Source organism: Anomalospiza imberbis, chromosome 2 (genome assembly GCF_031753505.1).
Source record: "Anomalospiza imberbis isolate Cuckoo-Finch-1a 21T00152 chromosome 2, ASM3175350v1, whole genome shotgun sequence".
NCBI lineage: Eukaryota > Metazoa > Chordata > Aves > Passeriformes > Viduidae > Anomalospiza > Anomalospiza imberbis.
The window spans coordinates 16,321,519-16,344,176 of record NC_089682.1 but is presented as its reverse complement, the minus strand read 5'-3'; the positions used below and the strand labels follow the sequence as shown (position 1 = coordinate 16,344,176).

General features: G+C 45.6%; 2 protein-coding genes across 2 annotated transcripts in view; one reads left to right on the top strand and one right to left on the bottom strand.

Moving 5' to 3' along the window:
• The window catches only part of RAI2 (retinoic acid induced 2), a 44,857-nt gene extending 23,708 nt beyond the window's left edge, over positions 1-21,149 (top strand). Inside the window, exon 2 of the mRNA XM_068179975.1 lies at positions 18,962-21,149. Within this exon, the coding sequence (XP_068036076.1) occupies positions 19,067-20,737 (1,671 nt within the window). The 5' untranslated portion in view covers positions 18,962-19,066 and the 3' untranslated portion in view covers positions 20,738-21,149. The remainder of the gene's footprint in view (positions 1-18,961) is intronic.
• SCML2 (Scm polycomb group protein like 2) overlaps positions 5,072-22,658 on the bottom strand; it is a 98,340-nt gene continuing 80,753 nt past the window's right edge. Inside the window, exon 16 of the mRNA XM_068179968.1 lies at positions 5,072-8,082. The gene's annotated coding sequence lies outside the window, so the exon portion shown is untranslated. The remainder of the gene's footprint in view (positions 8,083-22,658) is intronic.

Genomic DNA, 22,658 nt, shown 5'->3' with positions numbered 1-22,658 from the left:
CTGTAGCATGTATTCCTGTGATCCAAAAAATGGAGAAATGTTAAAAATATAAGTTTGTGTGTATGTGCCCATGTGGACATATAGATACATGCTGTTCCTGTAAAGGTAAATATCAATTCTTATTGTCTTAATATTGATGTAGCAATTTAGAAATAGCTTTTCAAGAGAAGGTGTCTGCAGTGTTACATTTACCAGCATAATGAAATCAGACAAGTTTTCAGTCCATGAATCACTGTACAGTATTTGCCATTACAATTTCTATACTTGTATTGAGCCAGCAACACTATCCAAAGAATTTTATTAAATTAAAATGATGAAATTGAAATTCTGTATTGACTCTTCTTTGGGTCTTTCATGTTCTTTTGTGCTTTGACTTGGAAATATATTTTGTTTGTTTTTCAGGCTCTATTCCCTGTTACTTTATTTCTCAGGTTGAAGGCTGTAAAATCTTACAGCTTTGTGTCGTAAATCTCAGGATGCTCTTTGTGATGTTTACTGGCTGCAGCATAACACACATTTTGTAATAGTCTTCATTATTGTGGCTGTTTGAGAATTTGAAGCACAAAGTGGGTCCAAGCAGACTACAGGAATCTGTGGCTTCAAGGCAAGAAATTTCTTGATGACTTAGTAAGAGACAACATAAATTTAAAGTTGATTTTTGGTCATCACAAGAAATACTATTGCTTAAGAATGGCTTCAGTGTAATATTCTTCCCTCCTAGAAAGCAAACTGCAGGAGGATATGTGTATAGGATTGACTGCAGGCAGAAAGTAAAAATTTTTTAAGAGCCCTAAACATTGTTCTCAATATATTTTCATTCTGCACAAATGCAGCTCCTGCAATTTTAGCTGAGAACAGTTTTGCAGCTCACACTGTGGAGATGCCCTGGGACTCCACTGCTTGCCAGTCACTTCGTTTGAGCATTCAGTCCAAATCAGACCTTCACAGCTGGATTATGGAAAGCCCTTGGAGGCCTGTAAGAGAGCATGGTTTGCCCAAGTACACCTGATTACATGATCTGGCTTTCTGTGGTATGATCAAGACAAGCGTATTCTCCAGCTTTCAGAATTATGAAAACAGATCACTTCCTCCATTGTGTTCAGAAGGATTTTTCATCCAACTCTTTTAGAAACACAGTAGACATCCCTCAAGGAGTCTAATTTCTGCAAGATAAGGGTACTGCACAGCAGCTCTTTATTTTCCCTACTTTCTGTATCTTCCCTAATAAATTCAGTTTTCCACCACTTCCACTTCTAGTGTTCTCTGCAGCTTCATTCATCTTTTCCCTTGGGTTAGCAGCTCTAGGTTTACTTCTTCCATTCACCTCTTCATTTTCCCTACATATTTTTGTCGGGGGGGGGGGGGGGGGGGAGGGGGCCAGGAGGGGGGTTGTTTGTTTGGGTTTTCTGTTTGGTTGGTTTTTTAATACCCAAAATTCTGTCTTGTATGCTGCACCATCTCCACTTTTCACAGCAGCACCATGTGCATCCCCAGAATTGCATTCCCCAAACTCTCTGCTGATGCCACATTTCCATGTGCTACCACTTCCTTCCATTGCAGCTAGTCCTAGGAATAAATCATGAAGGCCACTATTTCAGCATAGTGGCCTTTCCTGGGAGGATGAGTGAAGTTTGAGATGAGTGGTGGTGTTCTGCTAGAAGGTGTTTGGTGACTGCTATCAAGTGGTCCTTTGATCTGGAGACAACTCAGAGGTCCCCACAGTTCTGTGATACAGATGTCAGAACTCTGCATACTTCCTTCTCTCTTTGCTCCCTGCTTTATGTTTTTGGGGCACGCTCTGGTCTCCACAGGATTGGTGTCTGACCTACTTTCAAAGGTATCTGCATCTCTGGGGTTGATTCAATACAGCTTTCTGATGCTGTTGCACCAGAATTTCACCGAGCTGATGTAGGGCTTCACAACCTGCAGGACCTGATGTTAGAGGCAAATGTGTTGTTCCATAAGGACCAGCAGCTGACTTCCAAGGCACTTGTGGAGAAAGTGGTTATTCCCACTTGCACAAACCCAAATACAGCATTTAATTACTTCTTATAGCCCTATTTTTAAGGAAAGGAATTCCAGTGCTCTGAGATCATCTGGAGAATGGTGTGTCAACCTGATCTGTTAAATAGGCTGAAAAACACTTACATTCAGATGCTAGTGCTCACTCATCAGCACAATGATTGTCTCTGGGTCAATAATAGCTCCCTTTTTTCTTCATTTATCCCCTAAATTGACCCTCTAATGGAAATAATGCCTGTCACATGTTTAAAACAGATTTTCTTCACTGTGCGTATGGAGGAAGGTAAAGGAAGTGATAAATCTCTAAAAAACAATATGATAAAATAAATCCTCTCTTACTAGGGGGCTAGATATTAAGCTTTTTACTCCTTTGGAGTCTTGATCTGTAGCTGGCCCTGCTGACTGTGAGATGACTTCAGCTGCAGCCGGACTTGAAGTGCCAGAAACTACCCTCTTGCAGTCACATGGGAACCCCAAAAACGGAAGCTGTAGATCACCAGATCCAGTGAATAACTGGTGTGTTGTCTGTCAACAAGGAATAGATTGAAGGAACTGAAAAAAAAAAACCAAACAAAAATCAACTCCCAAAAACCTGGTAAAAATTGGCCCTGATTGAAACAAACTAAATAAAAACTTTGGGGTTTTGAGAAATATGTATTTTCCTTTTTTTGCCTTCAATAGTCTGAAGAAAATCCATCACCCTTCCTACCTGCTTCTGACACAAGAAATGTTTTATACTTAGTTATTTCCCTCTGTTAGCATCCTGTTGATAACAGGATCAAACTGCTGACTACATGATTGTTCCTTTCCTCCCTGTGTTGCTGCTGTTTGGATATGGGGAATAATTAACTGAGGATCAGAGTGATGCAGCTGCTGTAACCTCATGTTTCTGTCACACCAGTAGCCTACTGATGGATGGGCGGTTGTTCAACTTTGTCGTGCAGACCATGGGGCAGGTTGGGGCAGGTGCTGAACTTCTCATCCCATTCCGTGCAATGTCAGGTGTCCTCTGGCTGCGGTTCAGCAGCAGCAGTGATGGTTATCTCCCAGCCTGCCCTCGTCCCCTGACCAGAAGAAATGGAAAAGAGGGGGAAGGCTTTTGTTCCTCCAGGATGAACCACTCCAGTAGCAGCCACAGGATGTGAAGTGGATGCTTTCTGCTTGCAGTCATCCCTGTTCTGTGGCAAACAGGCTTCAGCTAAAATAAACCAGTATTCCATGAACCTTTCAAGTGCTCTTGTCTTCTGAGTCACTTCCCTGTCACTGACGGGCAGCGTGATGCTGCGGGATGTTGCCTTGCATCACACAGATGTGCTCAGCCATTCAGGCCATTCAGCCTCCCACGTCATTTCCTACGTGAGTGGCAGCTTTGCCTATCCTGACCAACACCTTCCTTAGGGTGTCTTCCAAGACAGTGGAAAGCTAGGACCATTGGAAATGCACAGAGCCTTGTGCCACTTCTGGCTTGTGAACGTCCCTCCCTGCTTTCTCTCTTTGCAGATTATTTGTCGTAGTGGAAGGATCTGGGAGCAATGCCATCAAAACAGGTTGTCTTTTCTCCCGTCTTCTGTGACGGCCACTGTGCAGACAGAAGTGTGGCCTCTCATGTCGAGCTGGCATGCACACCAGCAGTGCTCCAAGTGAGCCAGACAGACCGCCACAATCAGGAATCACTTCATTATTCTTGATTTTACGTCATACAATTAAAGAAAATCCTAATGTTGTAATGCTCGTGGTTTTCTTTTCTCTACCTGAAATTGCCAGTTACATGAAATAATTTGTGATGAGTCCAGAAGTCCCCAAAAGCCTAAGTGCTTTTTGAATGAAATTGCCTATAGGTCTATTTTCTTCTTGAATCAGTCCAAAGACTTTAATTTGATAATGTTGAGATCTTTACGATCCAAACAATATAATTCTTTCAGTTTTAATTAAAGAATTTTTTTCCTTTGCACTAGACTGATTCTAAACTGGCTTCACTAAATCTTCTTATGCTGTAAGTAGCAGTGACCCGGATAAACACATTTAAAATGCAACTACTGGAAATACAGTGTGTTGCCTTTGTAAGACACAGCAAGAGAAAGACTAAAATAGTTCTATATATTTACAAGGGTAGCAAGTAGCATTATATCTTTAATAGCAGATTCATAGACCAGTTTAAATTTTTCATATTACTTGTACAAATCTGTGTGAAATAAGTGTTGCTTAGTTTGGAGTCACAAACTTAAAAGTCACAAAGAGGCCTATAAAAAAATTGTTTTTTCCATTTGCAGATGGCCCTTTGCATCATAACAAGACCTTTTAAAACAGAGGAGATAACTGTCTTTAAGAATGTATCATAATGTAGCCATACTGTCAGGACCATATAGGCAACCAAGATAAGGTTGCATTTCTGTTTTCCTCAGTGCCTGAGTCTGCAGCTTCAGTGGCTTTTTGGTGTAAAGTCTGGGCTCTAGCGCCAGCCAAACCCAGCTGGTGCCCACCAGCCACGCAAAGCCAAGGTCTGGAGAAGAGAGTTGTACTTCATGGGCTGTATCAAGGATGTTGCCAAAGGTTGTATGGGTAAGCCCTTTCTAGGGTCCTAAAAATTGGTTGATGAAATAAGGGGATGCTGTCCCTTGTTCCAGATGCACATTTTGTGTGTCAGTGTGTGACAAATGCTGTCCAGGATGCTCTGGTACCAACTTCACACTGCTGTTGGAGTGTGCTCCAGCTACCTTGTTCAGATCTGACTGAATGTAAACACTGTTGCTCCAGGAGCAAATGTGACCAGAACTTCTCCTGGTAACTACTGTCCAAGTCATGAACAGCATGGAAGGAGTTGATGGAACTCAGGAGTGTTCAGACTCAGCTCTGTGTGGTGGCAAGCACCCGTGCCTGTGGCTGCTGGATCGGGAGAGCCAGGCGCCGGCGGGACAGCCTGTGGGGTGTCCTCGCACCCCATAACTTGGTAAAATGCAGACCTTTCGACCACTTTTGGTTCTGTGGGTTTTTTTAGACATTGGCGTCGGTTGTGTTTACACAAAGAAGAAATATACACTATTGGGAAAAATTGGACAATAAATAACCTTTAATTAGCGTTGAAGATGCACAGAGACCTAATCCCTCAGTGTCTGTTTAGACAGCTAAACCCAAACATGTGCTGGCAGCTGGGTCCTGGGGAGACCTTCACCCAGAGCAGGGTCTGAATTGTCCTTAATCACTGTAAGGACTGTGCAGGGTTTACGGGTGTTAATTGTACTGGGTGTTTTGGGATCTTCAAAGACCCACGCCTCTCCTTTATTTTTGGTAGCAGTATGCTCTCCTGCTTACTGTGGTTAGCATTGAACTGTAAAATTGCTATTGTCAGATAAAAAGACAATGTATTTTATTGATTCTTCATGCTTTTGCAGCATTCTGGGGGAGCCTTTCCACTGGACATGGAAGATGCCTGGGGGTGGCAAGATGAGTGTGCACTGGGATGCATTCACCGTGGCTGCATTCCATGTGAAGCGGTGGGTGCTGGCACTGACCTCACCAGTGAGGTCCATCCAAGGGCTGCCATCCCTCAAGATGACTGGAGTTAACCAGTTTGTTCCCAGAACACACACAAAGTGTGTGTTCTGGGAAAGATGGCCCTTCCAGTTGCATCAGCCAGCCATGGAAATGCACGTTGGTTGTTGCAGCCTGACCTGTCCTCCCCATGGGGAGAACTGTGGATGCTGAGTTCAGGGCAGCTCTGGTGCCTTCTTGTTGTGGAGCACACCTTGACAGAATTTATGGTTGCTGTATGTGCCCTGGTGGCCACCCTCCCCAATGCAGCCATGGCCAGCAGCTGTCTGCTTGGCTTTTTGAACTATGGACCATGGCACCTTTTCAGGGAGGATTCAGTTGAGGTCGTAAAGGGTTTGTGCTCACCAGGGGACAGCTGTCTCCTCTAGTTTGGTTTGTGCTGCCAAGATGTTTACCCAGCTCGACCGACAGTTTGGCACGTGAGCATGTCCACTGACAGGCAGTAAAAACAGAGGTTTTTCTTGGTTGCTGCCTTGGCTCTCAGGGCTTCTTTTTCAAGCCCTGTAGTGGTGCAACTTGTTCCTGCTGTGCATCTCATATTGCAGACGCCTCTGGTTTCCCTCAGCCACCATCCTGGGCAAAGGCAGGCCAGCAGCAGCCCCTGGGAGTGCAGTGGCCTGGCACACACTGCTTCGGTACCTCACAGACCACCTATCCCTGCCTGTGGGGTGCCTAGATAGAACAGCCCAGCTGGAGCCATATCTTGGGGTAGTGTGGGACAGAACCACATTTTCCATGCAGAAGACCTGAAAGGTACAGCAGCCCTTCTGGTCAGAAACAACTTCACCTCTTGAGCATGGGGCAGGTGCAGAGACCAGATGCTGACTGTCCCACTGAAAGGGATGAGGGAGAGCTTTTGAAGGTGGTATCTGCCCATCCCTTTTGCCAAAAGCAGCCTCTTCAATGAACACAGTTGTTTAACACCCCACCAAGAAAATACAGAATATTTTGTACATCTTAGGTGCTCTTGTTTCTATCTGCAATGGTGTCATATTCATAGCCAAGCTTGCTACCAACATAAGCATTTGCCTGAGGCAAGAGGAGCATGTGCTCCTCCATTTCTCACAACTTGCACAGGCTATAGACAGTTTTTATTCCCTAAAGTTACTATGTAATTTAAACTACTTCCTTCTTGTTTGCTAATCTCCCAGGCTCTGTTGTGCTTCTGTCAGGTACTTGGAGCTGCAGGAGCTGCAGTAGCTCAAGCCCTCAGTGTCCATCCCTGTTCCCTTTGCCATACCCAGCGCACCCACAACGAGACAGGGGAGGGGGTCACTCACCCTGGGGACGGGTTGATTAAGGTCTGGCAGCTGGGGACAGGGAGGGTTGAACAGGCACAGGTGGCACCCCAAGGCTGTCCCCATTTCCAAGGGTATGTTTGGTAGTGGCCCTATCCTAGTGGGAATAGGCATTGGCATTGGCGCCACCTCATTGTGTACCCAGGCTGAGGAAGAAGGACGACGCGCATTGCCTGTGACATTGATCCAGAGTGGGGTGGGGTCAGTGGGAAAAGCTGGTGACTCGGGGAAGAGAGGACTCAAAATGGTTAAGCCATTGGGAGCAGCAATGCTGTGGCATTCCCCACTCCATACAATACAAGAAAACTCTTAGCTCCAGCTACATGAAAAATGGATCAGGAAAATGTACCATTGTCTGAAACAGGATATACACAAAACATGAGAGACAAAAGTGCCCTCAGACCCCCTTACTCCGAGCTGCTTCTCAAAAGGGCTTCTGTGGGGCTGACCTTCCCCCCAGCCTGCTCTTAAGAGTGCAGCTGTATTTGCATTAGTGCAGGAAACAAGGGGAAGCAGCCTCAGGCCCTGTCCTCTTGTTATTACAAGGATAAGGTAGGACATGGTACAGCCATGGAGGTTTTTATTTGTGTGTTATTTGTTTGACTTTCCTAAAGGAAGAGCCTGTGAGTACCATGTTCTTCCCTAATAGAGCATCACCTTACATTTTCATGGCAGACAATCTACTCTGTCTGCTGAGGTGGCCTGAAGAATCAAGAAGATTGACAGAAAAAAAAATTACTTCAGAACTTCACCAGCTTGTTGGCAGGTCTGTTTGAGGTTTTTTCACTGTTAGTTTTATTCTTCTTTATTTTTTATTTAATTTTCTTTGTTGTTGGTGGTAAAGGAATGAAGCTACGCAGTCAACTTTCCTCCTTCACTATCTACAATCCGTGTATACCAAAGTTCAGTTCTTTGAAGAACTGACTATGTGAGGAATTAATGCCAGACTGCAGCCCTGTGTGCCCTTGCATGCTGGAGTGCAGGACCTCTTACATCCAGAGCTTCATTGCCATAGAGTAACATCACCTCACCAGGAGAGCTGAGCCACAGTCATGCTGTGGACTGCATTGCTAGACTGCTTCCTGAGGCTGAGCTGAACAGCCAAATATGAAATCTCCCAGTCAGATTTATTGGAGTGGGCTGGTGACGTTCCCCAGAGGACTTACGATCTATGGTGATGGATGACGCCGATCCATTAACGTAGTAGTCTCATCTGGGAAAGATGTAATTGTCGTTATGCATCCTGCAGTTTCCCTAAGTTTTTCTGAACACGTAATAGCACACATTGCAGTGGAAATTACTGGTGAAAAATGCTGCAGTAAATATGTCAGGGGCTCTATATCCTATGGCAGTGTGCTTCTTTTCTGGAACCATGCAGCCATCATTAAGGTAGGGGAGATGATAATAACAAAATTTGGTATAGTGCACTCATCATGATGTATGTTCTCTCCAAAGGTTTGATGGAAAAGTATGGGCAAGACTGACCTTGTTTCCTCTTGCAATAAGGATCTGCAAAATATGTTCATGTTGACTTGTTCACAGAATCAGGAAAATGCCATTTACTGCAATAGCAGTGCTGTTTTTACAGCACTGGTTGCCCTGCCTGCATTTCCTGAAATACAGCCTTTTTCCCCTGAGTAGTCTGAGTTTGGACCCCTGATGACAAAGAACATTACTACTTTTTTTGTAGCTTTGGCATAGTTTGGAATAGTCTCAATGCACTGCATGCATTGAGAGCAGTGTGTCGGTCCAAGCTCAGATACCAAAGGAGCTGAAGAAGACTATGTTGAACTGGCTAGAAGATCTTTGTTCATAGAGCATCGAATTAGTAAAATTCAGACAACATTAGGCTGGCTAGAAATGCTCTGGCAGCAGAGAAACCGGATGAAGAGAGAGGAGAAGGCACACTGGAGGAATGCACCCACAAGGAGTGGCCAGCAGCTACTCTGAAAGGAAAGGCAGCCTGTGCCGCCTTAGTGAGGGTGTGCTTGGATGTGTGTCCACTCATCCTCTCGAGTGATTGCAGTGGTAACTGGAATCCAAGCTGAGGTCTGTGCTTCGTGCTAATCATGTGCCAAAGTGACTGCTGTCCATGAGACCTCAGTCAAGTGGATGAGGGAAAATGGCACGACAGAAGTGCTTTGCTTGTATGTGTGTGCATGTGGGACATTTCTAGGCACTACAGAAATGCAATTTACTGCAATCTGTAATTGCAGAGAGACTTCAACAAATTAGAGAGATGGGCAATCACCAACCATATGAAGTTTAACAAGAGCAGGTGCCAGATTCTGCACCGAGAACAGGACAACCCTGGCTCTGTGCATAGACTGGGGAACAAGAGGCTGGAGAGCAGTGCCACAGAAAGGGCCCTGGGGGCCCTGGTCGATGCCAAGTTGAACATGAGCCAGCAGTGCCCTGGCAGCCAGGAGGGTCAGCTGTGTCTTGGGGGGCATCAGGCAAAGCAGTGCCAGCTGGGCAAGGGAGGGGATTATCGGGGTGTGTTCGAGAAGCATCTGGACAATGCTCTCAGGCACATGGGGTGGGCCTTAGGGTGTTCTGTGCAGGGCTGGGAGCTGGACTCAATGATCCTAATGGGTCCTCCTGAGCTCAGTCTATTTTATGATTCTGTGATAACCTGGACTGGTTGACTGAGCAGTGGTAGCCTCAGTAACACTGAGATGCAACATGACATATATTTTTCAGTATTTTCTGTTCTTTGCATACTGCTTGTGGTCAGATCCATCTGTCAGAGGCATATTTCCCATTTCAGTCTAGAGGCTTCTAGGAGGACAAAACTGGTCATTGTTGAGAAGTTTTGAAGTGTTCTTGTTGCATCCATCAGTGCCATCGTGCTGCATCTCATGCTGGTGTTATTTAGAATTCAGTCAGAATTCATCTGACATCTCATGCATCATGGCATGGTGGAGAGAAGAGGTCAATTCTCTTCCCCTCAAAGTCAAACCAGGAAACACCTGGTACAAATGCTGTGGGGAAAGCACATGTAAAATGATGTGAGATTCAAAGAAAAAATGCTGCATTTTTTTAATCATGTCACAGGAGTCTTATATTTTTCTGTCTCTTATTAAAAAAATTCTTGCAGTGGTTAAAAATTTTGCAAGGATGAAAATAAGGGGCCTTTTCTTGAAAGTTTTTTCCATCCATACATTACGAGATAGGGTGGTGCATGAGTGCTTGAAATCTGCTGTGTGCATACTTTCTGCTGAGGATTAGTGCCATTGTGTAGCTGATGAAATGTTGAGCTTGGCTTATAAAAGTGATGGGGAGGGAGAGAAGGAGAGTCAGTCTAATAAATCTGAAACTATGAGCATAAACTTGATTTTGAAGTGGCAAGCTGATGGAGCATTTGGTTACTCATGCTAGTGGGGAAGGGCAAAGCATGGGCAGCAGAAAGGGTTTATCCCTTTCAGCCCAAGGTGGCAAGCTGGGTATCACACACATGTGTGGGTGTCACACACCTGCATGTCCTTACCTAAGTTCTTAGGCAAGAGTGTTCATATGTCACCAGAATGGATCTGTGAGCTGGAAGGTTCAGTTTTTCACTTGGTTTTTCTTTTCTTCTCATTATTTATTTATTTAAGCCAGGCTATATAAGGACGCTGAGAGGCTGTGTGAAAATGTGGCTTTCAGTTGATTTAAGATGAGTTACACAAGTGTTGGAATTTGCTATTCTAACCCCATGGCTTCATAATAAAGCTGAGGTTAACCCTATTCCAGCCCTGTCTGCACCAAGAAAAAGTGGTTTTTAACTGGAGCTAGCATGCTGTAAGGAGTGGACGGGAAAGGGTTTGCAGTGAGTTAAAGGGCTGGGTCTCTCAGGGCAGGTGTGGTACTAGTGGCATCTCACATCATTTACTGGGTTTGAGCTGGTGAAGCTTGTTTACTCATCGAGGGGTTAGTCTGGTGAGCTTCACTTTTGTGGCTAGTTGGGAGACAGACAAACCATGTTTGTATAACAGGGAAAAGTCAGATGTTCTGCCTGCAAAAGTGGCATAGCAATTTAAGAACTTACTTTCAACTTTACCTCACTAACCTGTTGGCTGAGACCTGTTAACACATCCATGGTGAGGTCCCTATCCCTCTTACCAGGAGCAAGACAGTCACATCAGCAAGAAGAGATGAGCAGTGAATGGCAGCCTTTGCCACACTGAGCTCATCTGATGCTGGAGAAGATCAAGTGAATGTGGTAAAAATATCTATGCCTGGGATCAGTGGAGAGAGTCAGGATAAAATAGGGAGCCAAGTGTCTCAGAGCAGTGAACAAACCTCCACTGGGGAACCAATGAGGCTTTGAAGTCATTTCATTGGTATCAAACTTGGAAATCCTTTGTAAGAACTGAGATGCTTTATGGGCTGTTTAATAAAGCACTTGACTGGGAAAGGAACAAATATTTTATTAGGTTGACACTGAGTGCTTTTTGTTTCAGATTTTGGGGGAAGCAGGGCTGGCAATTATGTTTAATTGGTATCCTTTTCCTCTTGTTATCATTGGTATATTGATTGCTGGGAAAACAAAATGCATGGGTTTTAAAATTTACTGTAAAGTAAGGGCTCTCTTGTTTGTTTTGTTTAGCTCTGTGTACTCAAACCAGCTCATTTTTCTTTGCTTTGCTGGCGGATATTATGTTTTGATTGAAAATTATACTAAATAATCAGTTAAATGGGATATTTAATGACAAGAAAAATTCTTCAAAATATTTTTTCCCATAGGAAAATCATGCACTTCACTTTTTGAGCCTAAAACTGCTAGCATGAATCTGCATTCTTCCTCTGATCCTACTACAAAAGTAATACATGGGTGCACAGCATGTGTGAAAGCCATGGAGGTTAAGGTATAGTAAATCTCAGGAACTCTGGTGCAAGACAGATCCCTACAGTAAGTTCAGTTTTTCCCTCATATAGTTTTAATTTAGACAATCTTAGACTTGCAGTCCACTGTCAGTTTTCCTTCCCTGTGGGAAGCTGACCTACTGTATGATAAGGAAGCCTGGTAGATGAGAGTAGAGCAGGTGCTATTGAGGAAGGCCTTTGTCACCATGCCCCACAAGATCCTCACAGACACACAGCTGATGGGAGGCTGGATGAGCAGGCACTGGATTGCAAACTGGCGGAACAGGCGCAGCAGCAGAAAGTCCAGCTGGGTTGGGTGACTAGGGGTGTACTCCAGAGGTCAGTGCTGGGTCCCACCCTGCTCAGCCTCTTCATTAATGATCTGGATGATGGGCACAGTGTACCTGCAGAAGTTTGCAGATTACACAAAACTGGCAGGAGTGGCTGATACATCAGAGGGTCGTCCTGCCATCCAGAGGGATATCAACAGGCGGGAGAATTGGGCTCACAGGAGCCTCCTGAAGTTTGCCACAGAGAAGTGCAAAGCCGTGCACCTGGGGAAAAGCATCAGTACATGCTAGGGGCCACCCACCTGGAAAGCAGCTCAGCAAGAAAGGACCTGGGTGTCCTGGTGGACACCAAGTTGACCACAAGCCACAAAAATGATGGGCTAGAGCATCTCTGCTGGAGGAAGTTTGGGATTTGGGAAGGTGCTGGTGAGAAGACAGTCCCCTAGGGCTGTGCAGGTAGCACCTTCCCATGGTAGGTGCTCAGGCCTGAGCACTGACACATCAGTCCCAACACAGTGCTGCAGCTGCTGATGTCCCCATCCCAAGGGACTGCCTCATGCTTTGAGGGAGACATTTGCACACAGCCAGCTGTGTAGGGGGAAAGCTGATTTAAACAGGTACTTCTACAGTCACAAAAACAGTAACTTGTCTTCCCAGTTTGAACAGAAATTGGGAGCACAAAAGCTGCATGGAGTCAGAAGCCCCAGCTGGGTTAAGGGACATCACTTAACACGTGACTCAGCAGTAATTATGGCTGGCAAATTTATATTTGTCCTCCGCATGTCAGATTTAATACATCAGATTTCCATGCACTGTCTCCACCTCAGAGTGTGTGTTTGGCTCACTGGAAGCTAAGCAAGCTGATGCTGTGCAGGCGTTTGTGTACAATACCAATGATAAAAATTAAACTACGACTGTTAAGGTTTTATTTTCAGAAACTTGGTGAAAGGTTCCTCCAAGCATGATGGTTCAAAGACCCCAGGAACAGACCTATGCTGCAGATGTGGGAAATATTGAAGACTTGGGAATAGTGAGATCAATCTGAAATAATTTCAAGGTAGCCCTGTTTTTATAATGCTGGCTTACGTGTAATAGTGTATATTGTGTAAGCAGTGGTCCTTTTGGAAGCAGAGCCCATCAGTTAAGTGTTACAACCAGTTAGTGAAATAGTTTGTGAATGGAATTAAAGAAAAGGGAAAAGGCATCCAGGAGCACAGCAGCAAGTGCCATCTCCCTTACGCTTAGGGTGTGTCACAGTTTCCACTGCGAATGTAGAGGGTTTTGTGAGGCTTTCAATTTGGGTATAAAAATTCAGTTCAGGATGAAATTTGTGAGGAAAATGTTCTATTCCTTCCACAGCATTTACTGTCTGTCTTGTATATATTGCCCTTGGGAGTGAAGGCACCGATTTCAGGCCCGTGATAGGATTTTTTTTCAATTGCTCTGATTTGTTTTTAAACGAGAAAAAAGTGAATTCCCTTCTCCCCATAATGGATTGCTAACTACAAATTGTTGACAACACAATACAGTTAGCAAATCTATGACTCTAACGTGCTCTTTGCAGGCGATTAGCCTGTGCAATAGGCAGATGGCCATGGTATTTATTCAATGGAACCATTTAAAAGACCGAAGTACCATCAGTTAGTCAGGCTGCGGCATTTGAGAATGATCATGCTGTGTGCTGTAGCAGTGTATACATATTGTCCTGTCCCATCTATAATGTGCCATTTTGCACTGCTGTAATGATTTCATTTCTCTCTTGTTTCTCCAGGGCTTAACAGTTTGGATGGGAGCCTTGACACAAATAGCTTTGCTTCTTGAAAGGATCCACAAAAGCAGCAGTGGAAAGTAAACCTGTTGCATCATTTGCATTGGAGTGTTATTCTCTAGCATCTTTTGAAGTTTTCTGATGAAGTGCTTATTTTAATTGCTCCTTGGCAGCATTCAGCTTATTCTCCACAGTGTAGCTTCCATAGGTGCTTCCACAGGACTTCAATAAGAAGTACCATGAAGCAGTGCATACATGCATGGTGAACAGGAGATGTGCAGAGGGATGGGCAGCAAAGGCTGTGGGTGTAACTTCCATATTGGCAGTGATACCATGGGGTAGTCCTCCCTTCTCTCTGACTGGTGCCAGAATGAATCCTGCCCATCTTTCCAATGCCTTTCTCTCCTTGCCCTCAATTGATTTTGAATGGTGCCTCCTAAATCCTAACAGGGAGTTAGTTGTTGGGTGTTTGAGCCAAGGGACTGAGGCAGAAGAGAGCAGAGCTAAACTGGGATGTTCCCCTGGTGCCCCTTAGAGGAGACAGAGAAGTGCATGCCCAGTGATTCCCTTTTTGTGATGACTAAGCAATGGTCATTGAGCCCCTTTCTCAGAGGCAGTAGGACTGTGTTTGGCATCCAGCTGTGAGCTGGCAAGAGGACGAAGGCCAGCTCGCCTTAAGAGATATCCTGTGGGTCTCCTCTGCTCTGCCTGCCTCATACCTTGGAGGCATTCACTGTCAGCCCGTCTGCAAGCAGAAGGGGGACAGGCCCCACTGGCCCTCATGGTGCCTCTGCACCCAACTGACGTGTGTGGTGTATCAAAAACAGCAGCACAAATGGTGCAGCACGGGGGGGAAGGCAAGCTCACTACTAGCTGTGAGTTGATTACTCCTTTGCCCTTTGGTGCTTGAGGATTACAGTCCTAAAAGCATACATAGGATTGCCAGGATTCTCAGTCCCAGGTGCCTGAATGTAAAGGTGAATCAGAGGGAAATGTGAGAGGCAAACACTGCTGAAATCATTTATGGGTTCCACATGTGGGAGAGCCCACCTGTGTGTTATTTGTGTATAAAAGTTCATGTATTTGGTATATAAAAGCTCACTTGATTCAAATACATTTTTTCTATTATGGTAAAGCCTTTGTGTATGGCTGAAACTATAGAGACCAAAATTTGTAGCATGGAAGATGCTTTGTAGTTGGTTCGATCGGTGACATCAAGCAGTGAGTTTTGGGAAAACACTGAAGTCCATATCCAACCATAATTTTGTCCCCAAGCAGCTCCATTAAGTCAAGATTTTTAATTTTCTGTTTGTTACTGTGTTTATACTCAAGGGAAGCCCTATTTTTCCAGGAGATACTGAGCCAGGCATCCCACAAAGGGAGCGTCTAATCCTTTCCCATGGTGTTCACATTATAATTTGAGTTCTGTGTAGACATGAGGTACAAGCCATGGTACAGACCAGCAGGCAGAGCGCAGGGAGAGCTGTGCTGCAGCCCCACAGGAAGGCACACAGCAGCCCTGAGAAAAGTCTTGCACAGCCATCAGCAGGAGATAAAAAAATAAACTGGAGTTATCACTACCCTTCCAAAGCATTTGTGTATAGCTAAGATATCATTTCCTGTACAGTCACACACATCATTGCATAGTGCCATGAACTTCGCTCTTATCAGCACCCTGATGGGAAAGCTCGGGTTATTTACAGTAGGGCTTGTTTCAGTGTTCCAAGCTTCTTTTTGGTTAAAACAAACAGCAAATTAAATATAAAATAGATAAGTAGGGAAAGTGAAATTGATTGTCCAGGACTGAGGTATGATAGGCAGAGGAAACTTAAGGCACTTCCTCTAGATTACCTTCTTTTATGTATATTAGATACATGAAACTTATTTTAAAAACTGGATAACTGAATAATTTATGTGTAGTGAAGCAGCAATTTTAAAAGACCCAAAAAACCCCCCAAACCCCAGCACACGCTTCAGGTTGATTTTTTATTACAGAAGTATAGGATAGCTATAACTGTTAGTACCAATACTGAAAATTTACTTTTGTTTCAGTCACTTCCATGAGGATTTAGGGTTTTGTATGGTGTACACTATGTGCATAGTATATAAAAAAGGAGTCCAAGAACTACAAAACGCCTTTGGACAACTTCAGTCTGTCTCTTGATCTCAGATCTTCAGTTTCCTCATTTGAGGTTTGGGGATTTTTCTCTCTGCCTGCCTACTGACCTTGATAAAAGATTTTTAGTCTAACACATGTTTAGCAGCCCTGGGATTCCCTCCCAAATGAAACTAAAAATAGCTTTACAGGGAGCAGGATCAAGTTGTGCTGGACTCCTCTGTACCTGGCAGCCAGCTACTTCTGAACTGCAGGCTGTGGGCATGATCAGGAAATATTTTTAAGTATGTATATATTTTTTTATATATGTTAATTTATTTTTCTGCAGTGATGACATGCTCAAGAAGCAGGCGTACTGGAAGTGCAGAAAGGTCCACTTCTACATAGGAAGGGTGAGGGGGGAAAAAACCCACCCCAAACCCATCAACCTGGGTCAAGGGCTGCACTTCACCTTTCTTGTGTCCTTCCCCTCACGGAGTGGGGCCCTCCCAGAGGTAGTGACCTGGCTCCCAACAATGTATGTTTGCAGATCCCAGGCACATATAGGATTCAGTGTGGAAAACAATATTTGATTGTGCTTTGAAAAAAACCAGCCAAGCTTACAGGCTTTTCTCCATGGTTTCTGAGGGTGATAGATGAGCTCTTCTTCCTCTCATCTCGGTATTTCCTCTGCCTCCAGCCCTGTCGCCTTTTAAAGCAGCAATGGGGGAATTTTATTATGTTTTATACTTTCATCTTCAGCGGTGATCTGTCTCTTTCTCCATGGGTCTCTACAGCATGCTAATCCCTCAAGTCTCTTATACAGCATAATTTTCATCTTAATTTTTCTGTTTCTCAGTGTTTAATGGTTTTGCCAGGGGAACAAGGGGTAATTTCCTGTCCCCACCAGATCATTCTCTGTGAATTCACTATTCTCTGTGAAAACACTGCACTTCTCAAGCAAACAGAAACATTGGGAAGAGGCAGTGTCATGTGCAGAACACTCAGCTGTGCTGCAGCAGCTGGAGGAGCAAAGATGCTGGTGTGCACTGTAGAGACCAAAATGGTCATTTGGAAAAACAGGGAGGGAGAGATTATGTAAGAGCAGTAGAAAATGGCTTTTTAATTCCTTAACAGAAATGACGATGTCTATTTTTTTCAGCTTAATCTGCTGAGCTGTCTCCTCATAGTCTTTATTTTTATAAACAATTACTTTTCTTTTTTTTCCCCTAAAACAACTCTGGCCCAATGGTTTTCTTACTGATACTTGTCACTTTCTGAATAAGAAATTTGATTTTTGCTCCTGTTTTCAGCACTTGGGTATCTCTGCCTTTCTGTAATCTGTCTCAGCCAAAGATGGAAAAAGTAAACAAAACAAAACAAAACAACCCCCCAAAAAAACCCAGCCCTATATTTGTGAATCTTTTCTGCAGAACATTTCATGAGATGGGAAAAATCCAGATTTATTCTCCTTAAGCCAGCAGCAGGAAGGGGAAATAAATGACTCATGTGTTTACTTTTAAAAATCCTTTTTAAGCACTCAGATGTGCCTGATAAATTATTAGCATTTCCCCCAACCAGCTTCTGCTACCAACTGCTGGCATTTCTGTAGGTAGTCCTGTGCTCACCGTAGTATCTCACTGCCAAATTCAAGGATTTACAGGTCTCAGGAGAGATTTATTAGATTTCCCACTTCCTTGCCTTGAACATTTTTTAGCCTCTGTTTGTGGGTTTTTTGTTTTTTCCCTTTTTCTTCGACCTCTTTGCACGTTTGTTGATCTTAGAAAACATCTGTGCCAGCAAACCATTTATGTAAGCACCAGATCCAAGGAGTTCTTTACATGCTCTTAGACTCAGGCACATCCCCAAGCTGGGACCCTTCACCCAGACAATTTCAATTTCAGGTGGTGCTGCCCTCCCTGTCATCTCCTGTCATCCCAGTACCAGAGTGCCTGCAGGACATGGGGAAGTGCCTTGCTCCCATGGGCCTGGGTAGCTGGGCTGTGGTGATCACATCATTTGCTCATAGAGAGCAGGATTCAGCTGTGTGCTGGTGAAAAATGTACATTTGGGGTGTGCTGGTGCTTTCCCATGGTAACAGAGTTGAAACTGGACAAGTTTCCATGGTGATTATTACTACAGCAGGATTCTCTTCACACTTCGGGAGAGGCATGGGCAGCACCAGGCAAAGCAGCCAGGCATCAGCCAAAGTCTGCTGGCAGGAGCTCACAGGGCAGAAATTTTTTATCCTTTTAAATAAATGTATGCAAAGTACCATTAATTTGCTGACTTTTTTTTATTTTCTTTTCCCCAGGACAGGGAAGTGTTGATCTTTAGGGGAAATAGGCTGCATATTTCACCACGAGCGTGAACAGAAACCATCCCTGCCCTTTTTTAATTGCCATTTGCTTGATTGATATAAAGAGTTGGGCTGTCAAACTGGGTTTTAAGTTGTTTTCATTTTTTTTCCCAGGTCTTTAATGAATCAGGTGCCTGGTTCACATTTCTGTCTTTGTCTAGCTCTGTGGCAGGGTAAACACTGGAGTTTTGGTTGGTTTTGCTTTGCCATCGCATGGCCGTGCTCCTTTCTGATCCTGCAGAGAGCAGTTGCGGGAGGAAAAAGGGACAAGCATTGAAGGGGAATGAAGTACCCTTCATGAATGGTTGAATATTTCATGGCTGCAGTATTTTTAGAAATGTTTGTTTTGGGGCTTCTGTTGAGTTAAAACACCATGCTGTCACTCAGCACTGACATGCATTGTCATTATGTGAAGCTGTGTTTAAAAATGTGGAATGGGCATTCTAAGTCCTTGCTTCAGGCTGTACTGAGAGGGTTTTTTGGCTGCAGGCAGTCCTTAAGGCCGTGTTTATGGCTAAATAAAAGTTCCCCAAAATGTTTTGCACAACACTCAGGGCTGTATGTATATCCCACATCTCTGTATATATACTACACTGTATTATGGAGCCGTTAGCTTCAAGTGTGGAAACATTTAATGGCTTTTCTTTGGCGATGGGGTCTTTAAAGGCAGTTGCAAATATTATTTTAGGGAAGAGATTTATGTGGTGCCTAAAATATGCTTCTGGCTTGCAGGCCAAATTATGTCAGTGCTGATGCTCCTGGCAGCGTGGAGCCGCCGCGGGTCCCACTGACAGCGATGTAGAGGTGCTGCTGGCAGAGACCAAGAAGCCCTGCGACATGGAGGAGCTGTACAAGGATGCCCCCAACCTGCCTATGGATGTCACCAACTCACCCTCGGCCATGGCCAACAACAAGCTGGAAAATGGGGTGGCTCAGCTGATCACAGCAGAGGCTTGGAACATCAACTCGGCCGACCTGATGAAGAAAGCCCTTTCCCCGCTGGTGACAGTCCCTGCACCCTCCATCCTGACGCCACCGGCTGAGTCGCAGAGCGGGGTGGCCCTGAAGGTGGCGGCCACCGTGCTGCAGCCCATCTGCCTGGGGGACAGCCCCGTGGTCCTGCCCATCCACCTGCAGGTCGCCGGCAGCGCAGCCCCACAGATGCCAGCCACCAATGCTGCCACCCCCTACGTGATGACAACCCAGGGCCCCGTCCCGCTGCCCGTCCTCCTGGAGCAGCACGTCTTCCAGCACCTGAACTCGCCCCTGGTGCTGCCCCCGGGAGCTGCCTGCCCCGCCAGCCCCCTGCACGCCGGCCTCTTCTCCGGCACCGCCACCCCCGTTGGGCAGCCCCAGCTCCTGGACCCCAAGCCCTCCGGCCAGGCGCAGGAGCCCGTCCTGCCCCCGGTCTTTCAGACACCGGGATTCGCCGCCGTCCTTCAGGACCTGTTTCCCTCACAGGGCGCCCTGGGCTCAGCCCCCTGTCAGCCGCCCCCCGACTACGCCACCCTCCCACCGCAGGCCTTCAGCTCGCCCCTGTCCCCGCTGGTGCCCCCTGCGACGCTGCTGGTGCCCTACCCCGTCATCGTGCCGCTGCCCGTCCCCATCCCTATCCCCATCCCTGTCCCCATCCCTGTGCCCCACGGCGCCGAGGCCAAGGCGGCCCCTGACCCACCCAAGCCGCCACTCTTCACCCCCCACTCGTGCAAGGGCACCCAGACGCCCCTGGAGAAGGAGGAGACGAAGCCCTTCGAACTTCTCCACCCACGGGAGTTGCCCCAGCTGAGCCGCCACACTGTCATCAAGATGGGCGGCGAGAACGAGGCGTTGGACCTCTCCATGAAAGGGCCGCCCGCGCTTCGGGCCAGCGAGGCGGTGCCGCCGCCGCCGCCGCCGCCCGAGGACGGGGCGCTGGACCTGTCCCTCGCCTCCTGTCGCAAGCCGGGGGGGCCGCACGGGGAGGCGGCCGGCCCCGGCCCTGCCACCACCGCCGAGGTCGGTGCCCACCCCGCACCGGACAAGCTCCCCGGGCCAGCCGCCCCCTTCGGCCCCTGCAAGCCCCCGGAGGCGGCGGGTAAGGCGGAGGGCAGGGCCGCGGGCGGCGGCGCGGCCGAGCTGCTGCGGCAGCCGCAGAAGTGGCTGGTGGAACAGGCGGGCAGGGCGGGCTGCGAGCCCAAGGCCGGCAACAACATCGAGATCGTCAGCACATCGCAGACAGCCAAAGTCATCGTCTCCGTCAAGGATGCCGTGCCCACCATCTTCTGCGGCAAGATCAAGGGCTTGTCGGGGGTCTCCACCAAAAACTTTTCCTTCAAAAGGGACCTGCCCCAGGACTCGGTGCTGCAGTGCTACGATGTGAAGAGCCCGCCCGAGCCGCGGGACAGCGCCGAGGCCCTCAGGAAACCCGTCAAAAACAGGAGCGTAAAGCTAAAGAAAATGAACTCGCCGGAGATACATATTCTTCCAATCAAGAAGCAACGGCTGGCTGCCTTTTTTCCAAGAAAGTAAATTATCGGTTTTTAGAATTTTAAGATTATTATGAGAAGAAGAAGAAAAAATAATAAAAAAAAGATGCACTCGGTTTTAAACTCATTTAAAACTTTAAACTATCTTTGTAAGTTATTTTTGGGGGAAGAGGGAAAGGATTGGATGTAGAGGCCCTATAAGCTGGGTTGGTTTGTTTTTTTCTTTTGTTTTTGGATTTTTTTTTTTTTTTTTGTTACCAAATTTTGACTTTTCATGGGAAACTGAATAAAAAGCAACCTATTTTTCAAGCAGATTGCACATTTTGCAGCTTTAATGGAGTAATGGATGAGCCAGAGGGGTAAGAGCTATTTTCACTGCCATAAAGTGCTTTGATGATGTAACTCTTCATAACAGTCGGAATGGAAATTTCAAAATAAATGTTTGTACGTGCTAATTGGTTGTGGCATTCTTTTCTCATTTCTGAATTGCTTTCAGTCTACAAGGAAGGTCGTGCAAAAAGCCCGTAAGCTGTAAAGCGCTGCAACTGACTTGTGATGAGCCTGAAATATTAAAAAAGAAAAATAGCAGGCTAAGAAAAATTCTCTTGTCCCGCAGCAGTGTCGCAGAGCATGTCACAGCAGCTGCTAACAATGCACCCAATGAGCTACCAGAGGAGTGAGAGTGAGTGCTACAGCCTAGTGCACACCTAAGACAGTTCACTGTCAGAGACCCATAGCAAACCATCTTAAGTAATGTTACCAGTCATTTAAAACAGAAAAGCCTAAAAGTCAGGGGAATTCGCTTGCCAGGAGGCAGGAGGGGAAAAAAGAATCACATCATTTTTCCCAGCCTGACTACAGCTATATGGAAAAGTTGTTTATTGTTAGTTTCCTATGTTTCTTTGATGGCTGATACCAGTGCACATAAAAGAGCAGAGCTGTGTAACTTTTATCACTCAGCAGTGTACAAAGCCGCCCACGTCAATGGAGAGATGTGAATGTACAATTAAAGTTCTGCTAGGTTACAGTTTTGCACTTGTCTGTGGAAATGAGTTGGAGGTGAATTACTGTTTGTGAGCTTCAGAATTCACACAGCTCACTGGTAAAAACAGATCCTGATGGAAGGACAAATGCGAGAGCAGGACAGATGGTGGGTGCTGTGTTTTTTTGTGGCTATACCTGTAGAAAACTTTTGTTACAATTTCAAATTGCATGTTCCTGGCAGGGCACCAGGACTATCTTAAGTAAAAAATAAAAACATTATAATGCCATAAGCTGGATGCCATCACATGCTAACTGTGCCTGCCTTTGCCTAGCTGCCACCAGCCTATTTCTAAGACTCCTCTTGGACAGCTTTGGAAAGGTTTTTGCAGTTGTTCATACAATGAGAAATTGCACAATGCAGCAGCTTCAGTGTCTCAAGTCTTCTCACACCCATAGGCATCAGTGTCATGCCAAAATCTGCTGCAAATTTTGATAGCAGCAGGCACCAGTTCAGTATTTGGAAAAGGAATCTGCACTATGAGGTTAGGAAAGGCATTATGTTTCTCTTTTCCTTGGCTGAAAGATCACCGCCTTCTTGCTTAATACAAAAATGGAAGACTTTCACATAGGCATAGCATCAGTTCTGTCAAACTCTTGCTTTTTAAGCATTTTAAAGCCTTTTATTTTTCCCTGAGGTGGCAGAACTGACAACGTTCAGAAAAGCGTAAAGCCTAAAGTGTTGATGGATTCATTAATGTTTAGTCATCCGACTGTATTTTTTAAATATCTTTTTTTCTTAATTGAAAATACTCAGCTACTTCATTTTTCTCCTTCCAAGAAACTGCTAATAAAATATGTCATCTGTTTATTGCAGTGCAGAGGCTGAGGATTTCAACATCCCTTGGGATGGCCATCCCAGTTGTCACTGTCCGCTTCTATTTCAGCCTGCCCGTTCTAGAGTGTCAAAAAACCTTCTGATA